The sequence below is a fragment of the Gymnogyps californianus genome, chromosome 3, assembly GCF_018139145.2.
Source record: "Gymnogyps californianus isolate 813 chromosome 3, ASM1813914v2, whole genome shotgun sequence".
Classification (NCBI taxonomy): Eukaryota; Metazoa; Chordata; class Aves; order Accipitriformes; family Cathartidae; genus Gymnogyps; species Gymnogyps californianus.
This window is the reverse complement of record NC_059473.1, coordinates 66,077,813-66,097,784: the sequence shown is the minus strand read 5'-3', so window position 1 is coordinate 66,097,784 and position 19,972 is coordinate 66,077,813. Positions and strand designations below refer to the sequence as shown.

The 19,972-nt window shown below is 40.8% G+C and overlaps 2 protein-coding genes across 9 annotated transcripts in view; one reads left to right on the top strand and one right to left on the bottom strand.

Moving 5' to 3' along the window:
- Positions 1-9,944, bottom strand: part of MED23 (mediator complex subunit 23) — a 41,997-nt gene extending 32,053 nt beyond the window's left edge. For all 7 annotated transcript variants that reach the window (XM_050893131.1, XM_050893135.1, XM_050893132.1 and 4 more), the window contains exons 1-9: positions 9,871-9,944; positions 6,564-6,595; positions 6,367-6,454; positions 5,460-5,584; positions 5,203-5,314; positions 3,577-3,675; positions 2,909-3,010; positions 1,866-1,935; positions 120-232 (exon numbers count right to left, since the gene is read on the bottom strand). In XM_050893131.1, the coding sequence (XP_050749088.1) occupies positions 120-232; positions 1,866-1,935; positions 2,909-3,010; positions 3,577-3,675; positions 5,203-5,314; positions 5,460-5,584; positions 6,367-6,454; positions 6,564-6,595; positions 9,871-9,930 (801 nt within the window). In that variant the 5' untranslated portion in view covers positions 9,931-9,944. The remainder of the gene's footprint in view (positions 1-119; positions 233-1,865; positions 1,936-2,908; positions 3,011-3,576; positions 3,676-5,202; positions 5,315-5,459; positions 5,585-6,366; positions 6,455-6,563; positions 6,596-9,870) is intronic.
- A 6,154-nt stretch (positions 9,945-16,098) lies between these two features.
- The window catches only part of ENPP3 (ectonucleotide pyrophosphatase/phosphodiesterase 3), a 42,007-nt gene continuing 38,133 nt past the window's right edge, over positions 16,099-19,972 (top strand). For both annotated transcript variants that reach the window (XM_050894664.1, XM_050894665.1), the window contains exons 1-2: positions 16,099-16,415; positions 19,265-19,343. In XM_050894664.1, coding sequence (XP_050750621.1) covers positions 16,260-16,415; positions 19,265-19,343 — 235 coding nt within the window. In that variant the 5' untranslated portion in view covers positions 16,099-16,259. The remainder of the gene's footprint in view (positions 16,416-19,264; positions 19,344-19,972) is intronic.

The following is a 19,972-nucleotide window of genomic DNA, read 5'->3' as shown; positions in this document are numbered from 1 at the left end:
ATGTTAGCCTAGCAGGAACAATCGGATATTCACAGTGGAAATTATTTTTTTCCCCCTAATGATATAAAAGCTTTGTATTTATTAAATATAACATGTTTAAGAAGCTTAATAAGGCATACCTTATCATATGGTAAGAGACCTTTCAAAGGAAAACGAAGGGTTGTAGGATCCAGCTTCCATGAGTTACACATGGCACCTGAGTTATTTACCACAGGAAGAAGACTACAGCGACCTACATGCAACGAAACATAAATTCTAAAACAGTGAAACTGGTCTATTGTTTAATCATTCTGATGCAAAAACTGGCCTCAGCCACTTTTATGCTTTCCTTAAATTTCCACTGTTTAAAGCTTTTTACCATAGGATTGCTTCAGGCTGATTTTATTTTTCTAACTGATTTTCAACTAATAAACTATCTAAGGAGTAAAATCCCCATTTATTCAGATTGGGTACCCCGAAAATAAACGTATTTGCAAATATTAATATAAAAGCGCCCTTTTAGGTTACCGGAAGACTGTTCCATTGCCATTGCTTGACCTAAGGATTTAATTTTGGTACACTGACCCTTTCCACAGAGAAAATGGTATTACTAATCTGAGTATATAATCCAGTTTTTCAATTTTCCTTCATTCACCCTGTAAGACAAACTGTGGGCAGGATTCTGTTCAGTAAACTAGTCAAATACAAGCGTCTGTACTCCAACAACAGTCAATGGAGATCTAGTCAATGCAGTCAGCGTAGGCCAATGTGATTCAGCTGATCACACGCGAAGAGTTTTTTGTATGGTAAATTTAGACTTGTTAGTCAGTGTAGATTAGACACCTGGGATTTATTTCAGTTGCTTAAACATAGGCATCTGAACTGAGCCCCTACCGCACCTGTATATCAGCATCTAAACTTAGGTGCCTCGACTTTGACCTAAATCTCACTGTCAGTTCAAATTCCATGACTTCTATTGTCCAGACTGGCCATATTACTATCAGATAAAACAAGAAGTAAATATTTCTTTCTTCCCTTCAACCATATCTATACACGTCATTTACACATACAAGACTTGTAAAAATTTGTTTGTGATCCCTGTGAGTCATATGCATAAAAGCTATGCCACACGTTTAATAGAACAATAACTACATGCTTCTGAAACAGAAAATGCTTTGGAGCATTACAGATGAATTTACATTCTTAATCCCTGCACTGAAGAAACTCGGTTGCAATAAATCTTGGTCAGACCTAAGAAATAATGCAGCTGTTATTAAACGACTTAATTCTCCAAGCAAACAGAAGACATTTTTATCTTTTTGAAGAAAAATGCAACAGGCATCACAATTAAAACAGCCAAATTTTAATCTTCAGATTTCTAGCAATAAATGAAGGTGAGTTTTTCTTTCACAGAAAAGGAGAGCCAGTACTCATCTGAATTAGGAAATGTTCACACAGAAGCCTGCAACAACAGGGATAAGGCTGAGCAGCTACAAAAGCTCCAATGGAAATTGAAGTCAGAAAACACTCCGTGACTAACATACCAGTGGATCTGTATTAACTCAAAATCCTTGAGCATAGAAAACCTACGATTTTCTTAACGTCTACTGTAGTTAGAAACTATGTGGCCATGTAACAAGCAGTACACTTCCACTACCAGCTTGTAGCAAAAAATTATTTTGGTCTCATCAATATGCATTTTCCCCCTCAAAGCAAAAACTGAAGAGAAGCAAGTTTGAGAACAAACTGACAAGAGTAAAGATACTACATGAAACATAAGCTCTGAATCATTTTGCTTAGATGAACATATGCCCCAAAAGGTTATAAGAAACAGAATAGTTCAAAATAAATTAATTTTGAAGTCATTCGTTAAGTCATTCTCTTACCACAAATGGAATTTATTCTTGCTGTAGGTCTGAAGGTATCCACAAAATCCGATACTAAATTACCTAGTAACTGGGTGAGAAGAGAAAAAAAATAAGTTAAGGGTTTAAGTTTCAGATACTGATAGGGAATACTTAAGACTTAAAAATAGTTTATACATTCTAATAAAATATACAGGAATCTACTAAAATAACTAGCTTCCTACATGTCTCAACAAGTCGGAAAAATCATCCAGAACCCAAAACCACAAAAGGAAAAATGTGACCTTATAAAGAAGGGGCAGGAAGCACTATTCTCCGTTTGCACTCGAATAAGAGTTTATATAGTAACTGTTTCTCCTATGCATACCATCTTATTGCAGTGCACACCGTCTAGTAACGGATGATTTAAGACAAGCTTTAGAATTTCTGTTCATAACAAATCTCTGTTTGCCTCTGAATAACAATTCCACAAAGACAAAGGACCTAGATTAGTACACTCTGGATTAAATCTTGGCTCAAAAGAAGTCAGGAACAGTTTTCCCATTAATTCAGGGGAGTTGGGATTTTATCCTTTTCCTGACACCTAGTTATTTTAACAGAATACAAAATTAAAAACTGGATCAACATTACATTCTTTTTGGAAACAATGACCATTTTGATTGCACCAGAGCCCCAAATATTTTTGCATAACTGAATTTAAACAAAAAGAAAACACTAGTCAGCTACTCAAGCAATTTTTCTTATCTTGAAGCCATAGAGAAAGCACAAACTGGTAGGTAAGCATGACCTGCATTTCCAAATGTATTCAACAAATCCCACTCAGTGCTTCAAGAGTTTCAAACATCAGGCCATAGGTCAAAACTATGTTATCAATTTCATGCAAGAACACAGGGAGCTGCTGCTGCAATCACATCAAGCCTGTATCTTAATTTACATGCCTAAATACAGAGCTTACTGTTGAACAGAAGATTTTAAATCTTCATTTAAACTTTGTTTTAAAAAAATAAAAATCATTTTGTGTAGAACAAAACTCCAGATTACATGATTTGATATCATATCATTACCCAATGGGGAAGCTTTCCTTCAGGATATAGTTTTCTGATTTCTGTAACTGCAAAGTAGGCAGGTAACAAACACGCATTTCTTTCCAAAATGTAGGCTACCACCTACGAATAAAAAAATACATCAGTGTAAAAGACTTTGGATAAGGTAAACAGAGGTGTAGTCTGTCTGCTAGTCTGAGGCAGCCCATGAAAATAGATATAAGAATTAAAATACTTTTTCTTAAGTTGTATTCTGATAGTACTACATTAGTTTAAAACCTGTTTTTAATTGTACAAGTGTAAGTTGGACTGTTTAAGCCTAAGTAAAACTATGCCTCTATGTCTGCCTACAAAGTATTGAAAACAATTACTATTTTTATTCACTAAGAAAAAAATAAAGAAATTAATCTCAATATTATATCTCATACATCTTACCTTAGGAAAGTCAAACATTGGGCCTGACTCTCCTGTTAGGGATTTTAGTGCTTATCTACAATATGCCCCAAAAGCTCTTTGTTTACTGTATAAAATGCAATTACAGAAAAGAATTAGAGCACAAAGAGTAAGTCTTTGCTGTTGAACTGTACCAACTCTCAGAGAGCCATCCCAGCTATTAGCTACTCACTAATAACAGAAGAATGAGGCCTATCTTCCTCTATAGTGATAACATATAAAATTCAGATAGTTACCTCTCTTGCTGCTAAAAGCTGCTGTACAACAGCTGAGCTCACAGTGTTCGGAATTGTTAAGATTTTCTCTAGGATCACTTTCAATAGATCGCGCACACCCTAAAAGAAAGCACACAAAATTAACATTCCCAGATATTCTTTATTTCTGGCAGAAAGGTTACACAATCAATATGGTCAGATAATACTTTGACAGACAAATTAGTTGTTTGTTGCTAAGTGTCAAAAGACAGACTACTACTGAGAATGTGAATGCTAATGACAATAGACTCCTCATGGAAGTTCTCAATCTCAGGATATCCCAGACAAGAAAGTAACTGTTGAAATTTTGATGTGCATCCAGAGACATCCAACCTACAATGGCTTGTCCAGGCTGACCAAAGTATAATGTTGTATTTTATGTTTTTTGCTCTAACAGGCTCATGAACGCTGGTGAGGTGATTCTCTGCAAGAGATGCATGGTTTCCTACTCCTTCTGTTAGAGCTGTACGCTGGCAAAGACTCAGCTTTCAGGACCTTTTTCCTATGTAGCAACAGGGGTCAGAGCAGATGACAGAACTTCAGCCTTAATGCTTGATAGTATTACTTTCTTATGTGTACCACTTCTGCAAGTCCATTAGGGTTCTTTAGCTTGTAACTGAAAGAGGGATGAAATATGACTGTCTAATAGAGAAGAGTAGGAAGAGTTACATTGTCCATACAGAATTACTTATTAAGGTAAAGCTCAACTATGAAAAAGCATTAAAAGTGGTGTCACTGAATTATTTTTTTCTTTCATACTCATAGAATCATAGAATGGTTTGGGTTGGAAGGGACCTTAAAGATCATCTAGTTCCAAACCCCCTGCCATGGGCAGGGACACCTTCCACTAGATCAGGTTGCTCAAAGTCCTGTCCAACCTGGCCTTGAAGGCCCTCCTTCCAGGGAGGGGGCATCCAAAACTTCTCTGGGCAACCAGCTCCAGTGCCTCACCACCCTCACAGTAAAGAGCTTCTTCCTTACATGTAATCTAAATCTTCCCTCTTTCAGTTTAAAGCCATTACCCCTTGTCCTATCACTATGCCCTTGTAAAAAGTCCCTCCCTGTCTTTCCTGTAGGCCCCCTTTAAGTACTGGAAGGCTGCAATAAGGTGTCCGCAGAGCCTTCTCTTCTCCAGGCTGAACAACCCCAACTCTCTCAGCCTGTCTTCACAGGAGAGGTGCTCCAGCCCTCTGATCATCTTCGTGGCCCTCCTCTGGACTCGCTTGAGCAGGTCCATGTCCTTCTTATGCTGGGGGTCCCAGAGCTGAACGCAGTACGCCAGGTGGGGTCTCATGAGAGCAGAGGGGGAGAATCACCTCCCTCGACCTGCTGGTCATGCTTCTTTTGATGCAGCCCAGGATGCGATTGGCTTTCTGGGCTGTGAGTACATGCTGCTGGCTCATATTCAGTTTTTCATCCACTAATATGCCCAAGTCCTTCTCCTCAGGGCTGCCCTCAATCCCCTCATTGCCCAGCCTGTATTTATGCTTGGGATTGCCTCAAGTCAAAGCAGACTTTGAAACACTGGATGTCTCTGACATAAAATCATAAAAACAAACCCAGAAAATAACGTGTCTTAGCACAAAGAAAGGAACGGGTGGAAGATACCTTGTAGTCTACACCTCCAATAATCTTCCGGACCAATTTAAATGTTAATGCCCACAACTGTGTCCTTTCCCATTCAAGCGTATCGGAGTTTATCAGAGATTCACAAACCATCCTAGCAGAAGGAGACAATGCAAGAATGAATGACAGATAATAAGCACGTGTTCTCCAGCAGTAATTTTAAAATGTCATCATAAAATAACCTCCAATATTACAACTTCCATGTATGCTATTTATCGATTCATTCCGACATAGCTTACCTGGGTGGCAAAAGTCCAGTTTCTACTGCCATTGCTAAACAGTCATAAAGAAAAGAAATTCTTTTAGGACTATGTTGGCTATGAATGAATCTTACAATCCACTGGACGCACTGTTCATGGGATTCCTGAAAAAGCAGTAGAGGGGAGAAAGAACGTATTTACAGGCAGTGAAACAAACTGTAAAATTCATATAGTATCCTACCATGAAGAAATGAAACTAACACAAGAACATGATTATAAATGGTAGAAATTGTCCAGTTGTCCAACACACAGTTTTTCCTACAAGTCTTTTGATCTTATTTTGAAGAAGTCCAGTTGTCCAATGGAAGCTGTCCAGTTGTCCAGTACTGGAAACACCTCCTAACTGAAACATTGATTTCTATAGTCAACTTTGTTTTTCACATATAAGTTAGCACAGAATAGAATAAAATAGAACTGTTCTATATTATTCTTTCATTTTCACAGTTATAATTAAATTCAGTGAAAACAAAGATGACCAGGTCTCCAATTACAGAAGAGTGCCTAGAGGTATCTAACTTTTGGAAGGTAATTTTTGAACATAAACATCTGTTTTCTTTTTTTTTTTCCCCCTACTTATTCACGTCTACCAGAAATCCTGTAACAAACTACCTTTTTTTGTTTATTTCTTTACTGTTATACTTCCATTTATTTATCTTTATTTGAACTGCACACCAACCTCTGCTGAACAACTATATTACCTTATAAATGTCAAAACTAATCTTTTTTCTTGCAAAGTCTTCCTATATTCTTTACTGCACCATATCTGAAACCAGATTCTGAATCACTGGACACAGACTTTATAGCTTAAGTGTCTGTCTACTAGACAAGGTATCGCTGTATTAAAAAAGTATATAAAGTACACGTAAGCAACAAATTAAATGTTAACCTGGGAAAGACTGCTCCAGAACTGTCTAAAAGCGCCCAGGCAGCTGATCAGTTTGGTTCTCTCATCTTCAGGAGTGTCCATAAACATACTAATGCAAATAAGAACATTAGTTATTAGCAGTACCCAACGAAAGAGCACAAGTAGAAAAATACATTTATACAGAAAGTCTTGCACAAATAAACTAACATTACACTCACCCAGGAAAAGCTTCTTCAATTACTTCTGTTTTCTGCAAGAGAAAAACCCCGAGTGAGCTATTGTGAAAAGTTTTTCTGTGAGTATCACACCACCAGGATGAAGCACAAAAGAATAAGTCGTACCATTAGGGGGCTGCATCAGAGAAAGATGTACTCCTGCTACGCTAGACTCTTTCAAAGTTGAGATTGCTTTGTTTTCATATAAACGTATAAACAACATACCTTGTGGATCCAGATTAAGGCTCTTTGTTTTGTTTTGTTTTTCTTCTAAACACCTAGAGATTAATTTACTTCCCAAAGGTGGAGAAATTGTCCAGTTCTGTTATTGCAGCTCTTTTTTCATACTTTGAAAAAATTAATATTTTTGAATCCCATTAAGTTTTTGTCCCACTTATGTTCCATGACACTCCATTACACAAATCAACTATACACAGTTACTTTCTCATCTGAGTTTAGATTCATTGCTTTTTAAATTCCATTGAATGGTTATACGGTCTTGTACTAGGTGAAAGACTATATATGAATATCCAATTTCTCTCTAAAACATTCCGTCCCCCCGCTCCTCCCTTTTTTTTTTTAAACTCCATTTTGCTCAAAGGCTTCTACATCATTATTCTAATACATCAGCAAAGAAGTTCTGGAAAACACTATCCTACAACTTTTTCTACCTTCTATAAGAATTTCATATTATACTCAGATGTGATCTATAACTGACCACTATGTATTTTCATTTTTGTATTGTAGAAATAAAAGCATATAAAAGACAATCTTTCTGGTGATTCCTTTCAATCATACAGCCTAGAACTCCCTGTGTCTGCTACTCATAGCTTTCTCAAGAAGCAAAAGAGAAACTGATAATCATCTGTTCTGCATAGAAACTTAGGTAAGTTTCACTGCTGTCCACCAAGTTGGTAATAGCAGCAGTGAAAATAACAACCTGCTATTTTCTCAGTTATGGCTTCAAAAATGCAATGAAATTTTGTGAGGGCCTTTTTTTTTTGTTCCATAAAAATTTTAGGCAAGTAGCATTACTTAAAAACAGGCAATGTGACAACACAGTCAAATCACAACGTTAAACATGAAACATAATCTGAATGACAGTGCCAAAACAAGAAATCAATCAGGTATGGGCAATTAACACACTACGAGCAACTTAACACCATTCAAAGGAAAGTACATTGTGCGTTTTATAATGCAAACTTAAAACAGAAAGAAAAACTCAACCTTCCCTCTACTGAAATTCATCATATGGACATCATTTTCAATTACACTTCTCTATAAGACCTACATATTCTTTCCAGTTCAGACAATTCGACCAGCCTCTTCTGTCTGAAACATCAGTCCTGTTCAGAACCTTATCAGCCACTGTCACCCCCATGTTTCTGACCATGAAGTGCTCATATCTACCAAGAAGCTCATTCATTTATGCTCTACCAAACAATGACTTAATGACCCAATGACTTGGGTTCACAAAGGGAAACTCCTGTTTAACTAATTTGATATCCTTCTACGATAAGGTCATCTGCCTAGTGGATGAAGGGAAGACAGTGGATGTAGTTTTTCTGGATTTTAGTAAGGCTTTTGATACTGTCCCTCATGGTATCCTTCTAGACAAGTTGCCTAACTGCAGGATGAGCGGGTTCATGGTGTGCTGGGTGAAGAACTGGCTGAAGGCCAGAGCTCAAAGGGCTGTAGTGAACAGGGCTGCATCTAGCTAGTGACCGGTCACCAACTGTGTTCCTCAGGGCTCAATTCTAGGGGCAGTCCTGTTCAACATATTTATCATCAATCTGGATGCAGGAGCTGAACGCACCATTAGCAAGTTTGCTGATGATACCAAACTGGGAAGTGTTGTTGACTCTCTCAAAGGCCAAGAGGCCTTGCAGAGGGATCTGGATACATTGGAGCACTGGGCTTTGATTAACGGGATGAAATTTAACAAGTCCAAATGCCGGATCCTGCACCTAGGATGGAGTAATGCCATGCACAAGTATAAATTGGGAGACGAGTGGCTGGAGAGCAGCCCTGCAGAAAGGGATCTGGGGGTGCTGGTCGACAGCAGGCTCAATATGACTCAGCAGCGTGCCCTGGCAGCCAAGAGGGCAAACCGCATCCCGGGGTGCATCCAACACAGCATAAGCAGCTGGTCAAAAGAGGTGATTATCCCGCTGTATTCAGCGTTGGTGCGGCCTCACCTTGAATACTGTGGGCAGTTCTGGGCCCCACAATTTAAGAAGGATGTGAAGGTCCTTGAATGAGCCCAGAGGAGAACAACAAAGCTGGTGAAAGGGCTAGAAGGAATGTCCTATGAGGAGCGGCTAAGGACTTTGGACTTGCCTAGTTTGGAGAAAAGGAGGCTGAGGGGCGACCTCATTGCTCTCTTACGGCTTCCTGACGAGGGGACGTGGAGAGGGAGATGCTGATCTCTTCTCCCTGGTATCCAGTGATAGGACGCGTGGGAATGGTCCAAAGCTGTGCCAGGGGAGGTTTAGACTGGACATCAGGAAGCATTTCTTTAATGAGAAGGTGGTCAAACACTGGAACAGGCTTCCTAGAGAGGTGGTCGATGCCCCAAGCTTGTCAGTGTTTAAGAGGCGCTGGGACAATGCCCTTAATAACATGCTTTAACTTTTGGTCAGCCCTGAATTGGTGAGGCAGTTGGACCAGATGATCATTGTAGGTCCCTTCCAACCGAAATGTCTATTCTATTATATTGTAATGACCTGCCAAACTACGCTTCATTTTGCAGGTACCATTGTGCGGGTGTATTTCCACGATTTGCTCACGCCATTATGCTGGCTAAATAAAAACGTCTCCTCAAGACAGTCACCTTCTCATACTCTCCTTTGCAACGTCTCCTTAAACTGCTTCTTCTACAGTAAACTCTGCACACTATAATTCGCATTTGGGTAAGCAATCTACTTCCTCTTGTTTTATGCCCAGTCCTACTCTGCGCCAGCTTCCTTACAAAAACTCAGCAGACGGAAGATTTCAGGTCTGAGAAACCACCTCCCTTCCACCGATCTCCCGGCCGCACCTCGCGAGGGGCCCGCCGCTGCGAACAGCGCGAACCACCGCCGAGGAGGACGGCGGTGTTTCACACCCCCGGGGCTTCAACGCACGAAGCGCGCCAGGAAAATCAAAACCCTCCTCTTCCCCTGTTTTTTATCTTCTTCAGGATGCCTCCCCACAGGCCCCTAAGGAGAGCGCGGCGGGCCGCAGGGCCCCGGACAAGCCCTGGGCCCGGGCCGGCCCGCCCACAACGCTTCCCCCCGCCTCCGCGGCGGCGCTCCGAGGACGGACTCACCACCACCTCCTCGAAGATGCTCTGTAACTGCGTCTCCATAGGCACCATGGGGATCGCCATGGTGCCGGGCCGAGCCCCGCAGCCGAGCGGCGGCGCCCGCCGGGCCCTTTGTCAGGCGGAGACGGCGGCGCGGCCCCCGGTCCCCCGCCGGAAGCTCCGTTCCTGGTCCCGCCCCCCGGGAAGCGACTGCTCGACCCGGCCGTTCCGGTGGCCGCAGCGTTCCGGGCGGCGGCGCCCGCCTCTCCCTGCCCGGTCCGGGCCCCGGCGGCTGCGGGCCCCGGCGGCTGCGGGCCCCGGCGGCTGCGGGCCCCGGCGGCTGCGGGCCCGGCGGCTGACGGCCCGGGAGCGCTTCGGGGGGGCGGGGAGAAGCGTGAACCGAGGGTGAAGGCGGGGAAAGCAACAGCCATTTAAAATTTGGGAGTTGGTTTTTTTTTGTACGAAAATATTTGCTTAGGCTTGTTTTTTGAATAATCTGTTCTTAGAATAATTTGACAAAATGCATGTTCTGGTTCTTACAGTAAAAACCCCTTACGTTATTATGGGACTATAGTTTGCTGTAATTACTATAAAGTTAGAATTATTCCCATAAAAACTCATAAAGATAAAATTAACTGAAAATGCATTTATCTGAAAACATCTGAGGATACTTTTTATATGTGCAGTGGGTTTTAGATTAAAAATAAATGTAAAATGTCAAATCAAGACAGTTTTAAAATGTTGTGGTTCTTTGACACTGACACTGTATTTTCTGAGCTGTCTGTGGCTGTTTGGCCGTGAAGCTAAATTCATCTAGTGCTAGTGACTAGATACAAACTTATGTCTACAGCACAAAAATAAAGCTGATCATCCCAAATTCTAGCTGATAGATGAAGGCCTCAGAGCAGCGAGAAATGAACCATTTCCAGGCTTGGAGTTGAATGGAAAATAACAGGGTGTACCCATAGGGGAAAGGCTCACATGGATAGCGGATTATTTGTTGTAAATGTAAACAGCTTTTGTGTAAACAGGCCTAGAAGAATACATAACATAAGCAATGAGAAATGTTATAAATAAATTTAAAAAGCACCCTGGGAAATTGTGATAGGCGGGGCACCAGCACTTGCACAGCTAGCGGAGATAGGTGCTGTAGCCCACAGGCTACACGTGATTGAAGTCAGTGCATTCTTGTCAGTAATGGGAAATACCTGGTTGGGAAACAAATAAAGCTTACCTGTATATTATTTACCTACATATACATGTAACGAATGATCATTGGAAACAGAGGATATAATTGAAGGTCCATTTGTACTTGCTTGTGTTGCTCTTATAATTGGTTTGCCCTCAGTCTTAAAAGCTATTTATGCTGTAAAAAATGTTGATTATACTCCTCACTGTGTGCTTATTTAAAGTGTGTTGCAGTACGATCTGACATGCCCTTGGATGTCCCGTGAACATCTAGTGTCAGTACTTGCCCACCCTGGGCAGACCGGCTCGTATTTTATCAAAATGGCAATGCCCAGGATAGGCGTCTACTCTAATTCTATGCCAAGCTCCTAATCCATTCCCCTAGTGACCCATAACGGGACTGGAAATGGAGCCCGAAAGAGGTTGTTTTACTCATCATTGTGTCTTATCCTTGTTTTGAGGATCAGTCTGCTATTCTTACTTTTATCTGCCTTACTGCTCTGTCACACTCACAGGCTAACAGCCATTCCTAACCGTGCCTTGGGCTCCAGATCTTGATCCAACCTTAATAGGTACCAAGCCACAATCTGTCCACAACTTTGTGCCTAATATGACTTTATCTTGATTTTAGGTCATTAACAACATCATTCTAAACTGTACTTACCATGCCAGCCCAAATCTAACTGGTCACCTTTATTAGACAGACTTGGTCTAACCTTAACTAGGGTCCTGGTCCACAACTTGGCCCAACTACTATACCCGATTCTGAGTTTTAAAACTGGACTGCGTGATAGCCTTGAACCCCCTAAGAGGTCTCAATGGTGATTTATCTCCTAAATTAACCCCTCGTCTAACCAGATCTCATTTTAACAAAACTGAACTACCTATGATCCTACCTTTGGCAGAGAATCTGGTCATTGGGGTGGAGCTGAGGGCCAGGGTTGCCACAGCAGGTCAGGCCTAAGCGATGGTCATCCTGCTTTGCCTAAGGGAACAGAATGTCCAAGAGGAGGAACAGTACAGATCTTACGTGCAGGGATTGCACCCAGGAGTCTCTGCCAAGGCACAAAGCCCTGTCAGACTCTGTGTATTAGGTAACACAGAGCCGCAAGCCTCACCAAACAAGGAAGAAAAGTGGCATTTGCATGAGGAAGAAATTACCCTCTTTATCCAGAGACAGAAAAGGAAATGCACTTTTCAAAATGATTGTAAATATCATGTTACTCTGGCAAAAAACCTTCATCAAAATGACCATTTGTTTAAGGATGATAAACATTTATGAGAAAAATGGTTAAGCTTTGGAGTTTTTTTTCCTAAGTGAGTGCCATTCATTTTAGAAGATGGATGACAAATGAGTATAAAGGTGTCTTTTAATTGATGATATGTAAGGCCTGTCTAGTTCTTGATGGCCTTAGAGGACTTGCAGCTGCTTTATATTAGTAGCTTAAAACTACAGGAATTTTAGTGAAAATTGAAAGCGGCTACAACACAATGCTATTCGGAAATGTCTCTCCCTATTTCCCCAAGGTGCTTGTTAAGATATATATGGCAGAGAAGTCCTGCCTGTGTTCTTTGAAACCATCTTGCCATTTCTGGAAGTGCCAGATGAACTGAGGACTGCAATTTGACTATAGGGGAATGGGTTTGTCTGTACCCTAGCCATGCATTTCTATAGTGTTGGACTGTACGCAGAGCGGTCACTTAAATTTATGATTCAGTAACTGAGAACAGAAAGGATAATTGATTATTATGTCCTTCTTCTCTGTTGTTTTCTTTACTCAAGTATTGATCATATGGATTGCTTTTTTTATGTGAATTGTCTTTTGGTAGGGATGAAAAGAAGTATTTTTAAACATGTGAGGCCCTTGATCTTTAAACAGAAAAGTTTGGATTCTTGGTCAATGTTCATGAAGTTTTATATTCTTATTTTATCAGTGAGAAATCTCATAGAAATTCATCATGTGGGCAGTAATGTTTGTGAAATTAGAGCAATGATTAGGTAAAAGTAGCAAAATCAAATATATGACATCACATCCTGTTCCATTTGCTAAATTATTTTCTTTTATATCAATAGGAGCAGAAATTCACCCTGGGTGCCTACACTGATGATTCATACTCTCAAAGGTCAAATTTGCTACTTCTGTAAATTTATGTATTGGTTTTGGCTGGGATGGAGTTAATTTTCTTCATAGCAGCTTGTATGGTGCTATGTTTTGGATTTGTTGATAACCCCCCCCGTTTTAGCTATTGCTGAGCGGTGCTTACACAGCCTCAAGGCCTTCTCTGCGAGTAGGCTGGGGGTGCACAAGAGGTTGGGAGGGGGCACAGCTGGGACAGCTGACCCCAGCTGCCCAAAGGGATGACCCACACCATATGACGTCATGCTCAGCAATAAAACCTTGGGGAAAAAAAGGAGGAAGGGGGGATGGTTGGAGCTATGGCATTTGTCTTCCCAAGTACCCATGGTGGAGCCTTGCTTTCCTGGAAGTGGCTGAACACCTGCCTGCCGATGGGAAGTAGTGATGAATTCCTGATTTCGCTTTGCTTGCGTGCGCAGCTTTGCTTTACTTATTAAACTGTCTTTATCTCAAGTCACAAGTTTTCTTACTTTTACCGTTCTGATTCTCCCCACCATCCCACTGCGGGGGAGTGAGCGAGCAGCTGTGTGGGGCTGAGACGCCCACTCGGGTTAACCCACCAAGAGTGCTTTGACACCCATTGTGGGGCCAGAGGGATTCAAGATAACAACAGATTTGATCGGAATGTGCTAGAGCAGATTTATAGCTGGTACAGCTGTTTAGCTATTAATTGGGAGGCTCCTCTGCTTGCCACGGGACTTGCTTGCTTTGCTGTATATTAGAATCTAGTGATTGTTAGTGGCTGCTATTTGCTGTAGTGCTTATCATCTCACTTTGCTGTGCCAGGGAACATTTCAATAACAGCACTGGCCACATGCCTGGGGTGGCATATGGCCAGGGCATTGCTGCTATTCCTGTACTGCTGTAGTAGGCATGCTGTAACTACAGTCTGAACTGCAGTTGAAGGGTCTGTGACCTGTGAGTAACTCCATGCTGGAGCAGATATACCCCAAAGCATCTGTGGCTGTGGATAGTTCCACAGTGGAGCAGGTACACCCCTGAATCATAGAATCATAGAATCATTTGGGTTGGAAAAGACCTTTAAGATCATCGAGTCCAACCGTAAACCTAGCACTTCCAAGTCCGCCACTAAACCATGGCCCTAAGCACCACACCTACACGTCTTTTAAATACCTCCAGGGATGGTGACTCCACCACTTGCCTGGGCAGCCTGTTCCAATGCTTGAGAACCCTTTTGGTGAAGAAATTTTTCCTAATATCCAATCTAAACGTCCCCTGGTGCAGCTTGAGGCCATTTCCTCTTGTCCTATCATCACTTGTTACTTGGGAAAAGAGTCCAACCCCCACCTCGCTACAACCTCCTTTCAGGTAGTTGTAGAGAGCGATAAGGTCTCCCCTGAGCCTCCTTTTCTCCAGACTAAATAATCCCAGTTCCCTCAGCCGCTCCTCATAAGACTTGTGCTTTAGACCCTTCACCAGCTTCATTGCCCTTCTTTGGACATGCTCCAGCACCTCAATGTCTTTCTTGTAGTCAGGGGCCCAAAACTGAACACAGTATTCGAGGTGCGGCCTCACCAGTGCCAAGTACAGGAGGACCATCACTTCCTTAATCCTGCTGGCCACACTATTTCTGATACAAGCCAGGATGCTGTTGGCCTTCTTGGCCACCTGGGCACACTGCTGGCTCATATTCAGCCAGCTGTCAGCCAACGCCCCCAAGTCCATTTCCACCGGGCAGCTTTCCAGCCAAGGGAAGGGACTGCAGCCCATGGATAAATCCATACTGGAGCATGGGCAAGGGGAGGAGTTCATTGCAATATTAAACCTTATAGCCTGGTTCAAAGGGACCAGGTGTGGAGATTGTAATGGATATAACTTTAAATTGTTGTAACCCATTGTTTGAGTTGTGTGTTATAGGAAGTACTATAGCAGAAACCACCTGAACAGAGGACAAGCCTCACAAGAAGCCCTGGAAGTGTGACCCAACCTGAATAGGTTTTGGCAGCCAATAACTCCACACAACACACTGCCTCTCCTGTCCTGAGCAACCACCGTAACAGATGGAACCCTGGTCGTGGAAGAAATGAACTCAATGGACATTTTATGGACATTTTACAGGGGTGGCCCATAGACTAAGGGAACGATATCTGTCTATATATCAAAGGATGGGCGGGGGGAAGGGGGTGATTAATGGGAATGTATTGGATAATGTGGGACCTGAGCATGACACAAATGGTATAGAATAAGGGGTAGAGATTGTACTGGTTTGGGCTGCGATGGAGTTAGTTTTCTTCATACCAGCTCGTATAGTACTATGTTTTGGATTTCCTTTATAATCATAAATATTATAAATTTATTTATTATAAATTACAACTCATGAGGTACTCAACTTTAGAATCAGATCAACATTTGAATAGTTACATTACACAGCCCTAGTAGGCTCTGAAGGTACATTTTCATAACAAACAACCCTTCCATTAACCACCAAACTGAAAAACAAACAGATTTCAAATTATACTTAAACAAAACCTTTTTATTTTTTATTGAATTTTATTTGGCTGTATACCATTTGTTTTTAACAATCTATCACTACTGAAAAAACATGTCACAAGCTGAAAGAAGTATGTGACAAAGATGGATTGAAACTAAATGGGAGGAATCCTCTGGTGCTAAATAAGGGGAGGGGCCTGAAAACATAGGCGTGACACAGAGCAGGAGTTAAGAAACTGTCTACTTTCATGTTGTTTTTGTTTAATGTGTTTAACACTTCCTTTGAAGATAACAAATACTCTGGATGACGAGTTTTTAACCAAATAGTTGGGTACGTGGATTTGTGTCATTTTTGCATTTTATCGCTTAGCAACATATTACTCCTAATCTCCAATTAAGAGTTTACTTAATGTCGTCTCCTTATCTTGAAATGTGACAGACAAGTTCTCTGTACACAGATAATGCTTTTCAGCCTTTGACCTTTCTGAGTCGTTTTCCTGCATACTTTGGCTTCCTGCAAACCTATCACTCATGCAAAAGCTAGGATCTCATAAAAAACCTATGAACTAAGTGCATACACACTTGAAGCAGGAGTAGCATCTTAGTCACACTTAACCCAGCTGGGGAGACTGAGGAATGCAGCATACGCGCAGCCGAGAGGCAGATCTCGACAAAATGGAGCTTCAGGATGATATCATCAAGCACCAAAGCGGACATTTGGATGAGGTGTCTTTAAAACCAACAGAGTATGTGAAGAAGAAAACCCTCCTGAAATACAAAGCCATCTGTGCTGTAAGTAGGTGCCGTTCTTCAGGGCTGCTAGTTTAACAGTTCTCAAATCTGCAGAATTTTTACAAGTTTCATTGTATTAATATAATCATTCAGGGTATGGTAGCTTGGTAATTGATGCTTCAAGTTTTACTGCATGAATGCACTAACTTCACTGGCAGATTTCTAAAGTTCTTCTGGTACTTATCAAGCAAATTTGTTTTTTTCTGGCAGTTAACTGCACTTTTTGTTTTACTACGATAACCTGTCAGTTCTTTTGCACAGCAAACACATTGCTTCAATACTTTATTTTATACATTTGTTTAAATGTTTTAAATCTGTTTAATTAAAACAGATGTGTTTGTGGCCAAAGGAGCCACAGTTCCTTTTTGCTTACTTTTTTATCTTTGGATTTGTCATTAACAAAACAGAACCTGTAGGCAAGGTGTTGGTGAAAAACACTCAGGAAGCAAGGCATGGGAAAAGACTAATGAACCATTTCGTACAGTATTGTCAGTCCAACATCTCAAATATCATGTCAGCTCTTTCCCTCTTCCCCAGGGCTTTAAGAGTCATGCAGCTGCCTTGTAAATAATAATGTGTAGGGGTTTTGTTAAGTTTTTTAAATCTTTTGTTGTAGCTAATACACAGTTTTAAGCTTCTGTTTGTGACCACAAAAGAAACAAACATTAAATATATATATGTGTATGTGTATATGTTTGCACAAGCTCTTGCATCTGTAAATTGGGATTTAGAGAAAATGACACTGATTTCAGAAAGACTCAAAACTTAATTTTGAAAACAGCTCTATGAAAAAGAGAGTCAAGTTATGATACTCTATGTCATGAGAACAATTTCACGTAGTACAACTTTCTATTTAATGCTGTATTGTGCAAGGATTGCATAAAATATGAGGGGTATATTGGAAATTGAGAAAAAAAGAGAAGTTAAAATAACAGAGATTTTTTCCTTAAGTCTTCAGTAAAAATAAATGAATCATGAGAAACAATGTGGGAAAAATGCTTAACTATGAAGGAAAGTAAATTATACTTTCAAGAGGTACTTGGAAGAGTAAAGTGAGAAATTTAAGTATCCTAAAACATATTCATTCTTTCAAATGCACTATTTTTCAAATGCCTGCCTATATGAAAAAAAAAAGTCTAAATATTGGAGGTGTAAACTGTTAATATTCTATACCATTTATCTACGGTTTTGATAAACTATATGCATGAAGTACTTCCTTAGTAACTTTTTCCTGAAAGCTTAGGCAGAGAATTGTGTACTCACAAATAGTAGTCACACTGTCTGATAAGTCCTCCAGAGAACAGAGCATATGCATTAGGAACAACTTTTTTATGAATAAGTAGCCGTAGTCCTGAATTTAGACATAGAAGTTAGCTGTGGAAAGTCTGAGGATTTGAAGAGGTGCTACCAATGTTATTTCACCTTAAGGATGAACGTCCCCAAATGAAGGGTCTTTGTGTAAATGCTATAATAAATGCAGCAGCTCATCTGTATACCTGCTGTGAGTTTTTGGTTTTTACTTCAGCTCTCTCATTGCTCGCAGCAGTGGGAATGTTTGCTGCTGTAATAGCTGTACTTTCAATTTAGTATCGTCTATTTATTTCAATTACAAATGTGAGTTTTAATGAAAATGGAGGGTAAAACCATGGTGAACTTTAAGGTGAAGAGTGCATGCCCTGGTGATTGGGCTTATCTGTACTCAGTGAAACAAGACCTGTTAGGTTACCCTGGCAGTGTTATCTTCCCTGCCCAGAAAGAGCGGCCGCTGTTCTAGCCCAAATGTGCCTGCTGATTCTCAGTCCTTGCTGACTGGATGTAGGATTAAACTGCTGCCTTCACACCCGGGGTCTCTCTTCGAGAGACTTCAGCATTTCTGCCACTTTGGGCAATCTTTCCAAACACGTTTATCCCATCTGTCTCTCTTACCCAGTTGTCTCACCAATTCCATTTCCATTCCTACTTTTGGGGTATTTCTCCTGTACAAAAACCAGGGAGTGAGCAGCAGGAAGAAAGTAAAGGTGGGAGAGAGAAAGTGTGAAGGAAGTAACTTTGGCGTTGCTGGTGTTTGGTGTTGCTTGGGAAGAAATCAGTGACATGAGGCTGGAGCGGGTGGGCAGCAAGGGAGAAACAGGAAATTCTTGAGCACGGTCGCAGGGAGCATAGCAGCAGGAGGAGAAAGCGTGGGGTCTGGAAGGAGCCCCTCAGACTGTATCTGTCCAGAGGAAGAGATATGTGCTGCTCCAGACCCACAGTTAGGGTAGTTAGACAGAGGCCTCCTCAGCCCTTCCTCAATCTCCCAAACGTCATCCTGCTTTCTGTTCTGGGGTTTCCTTGGGCTGTTTGTCTCTTTCCAGTTTCCTCTAACCTCGCTAAAGGGGTGACTTATTACGAGAAACTGGCACGTGGATGAAAATTTTACACTTGCAGCCTCAATCCAGCTGAGTCTCTTAAGAAATCCCTGTGAGCATTTAAGGAAAATACAGGAGCTAAATAAAAGGAATTACCTTCTCTTTACACAGATAAAGAATTTGCAAAACAGGTAAATATATTGATTACTTCCTACTGTCTTTTGCCCAGCAAAGACTTCCCCGATTACAACATGCAACTGGCCATAGGTTAAAAGTGCAGTATTAAGGCGTTGGCTTGTAAGCAGTTTACAACATTATCATTCTTGTGCCTTTCCTATCTTCAGGCTCTGAATGTTTCCAATTTTTTGATGAATGACTTCAGAGGAATGATTAGTTCATAAGAAGTCATACATTTATAGAAATAATCACACAGTTAATTTCTAATAAACATAACAGTTTATCACAATTGTGAACTTTAATTTTCCTGTGTCTATGTGACAGGTTCTGCTGTGTGCTTTGGTGGTTGTATCCCTGGGACTAGGTTTAGGACTAGGACTGAACCGAGGAGACCAGGAGCAAGGTATGTTTATGATACTTTCAGCATAATTACCACTGAAGCTAGATCTGCTAAAGGTCTTCAGCAGAGGCTCTTTTATAGCATAATGTAAATGCTCTGTGAACACTTACCACCTGTGAAAAGAAAGTTCTTGCATTTTTCAAATTGGATTGTATAAAAACTGTATGCTCACAATCTATACACAAAAAACCTATCCTAAACGACTCAGTGCCTTCCTTCTCTTTCCAGAATTGTTAAACCTAGTTCACAACAGGTTTGGAAATTTTATTATATTAGTACTTTTACGAAATTTGAGATAGGAGTTATCTTATTGCATATAATATCTTGCAATTATTTAAGCAATATGTTTTGTGGAAGAGATATCATTGGACCATCTTCGGGACTCACGCTTTGGGTACGTTTGACACAGTTCAGGTGGCTAACATTAAAACTGATTATGAATTTTCTCTAAAAACTTCAATTTCTCTAAAGCTATGGTAAAAAGGGGATAATGGTTTGATTTGGTGGAATGTTATTTTTTAGTTAGAAAAACAAAGTAGCATTTTGATGTCAGGGGGTCAAGCCAGATGAGAACAAACAAACACACCACATGGTGAATTAAACAAAACACTTCCTTTAGAATCAAAACAATA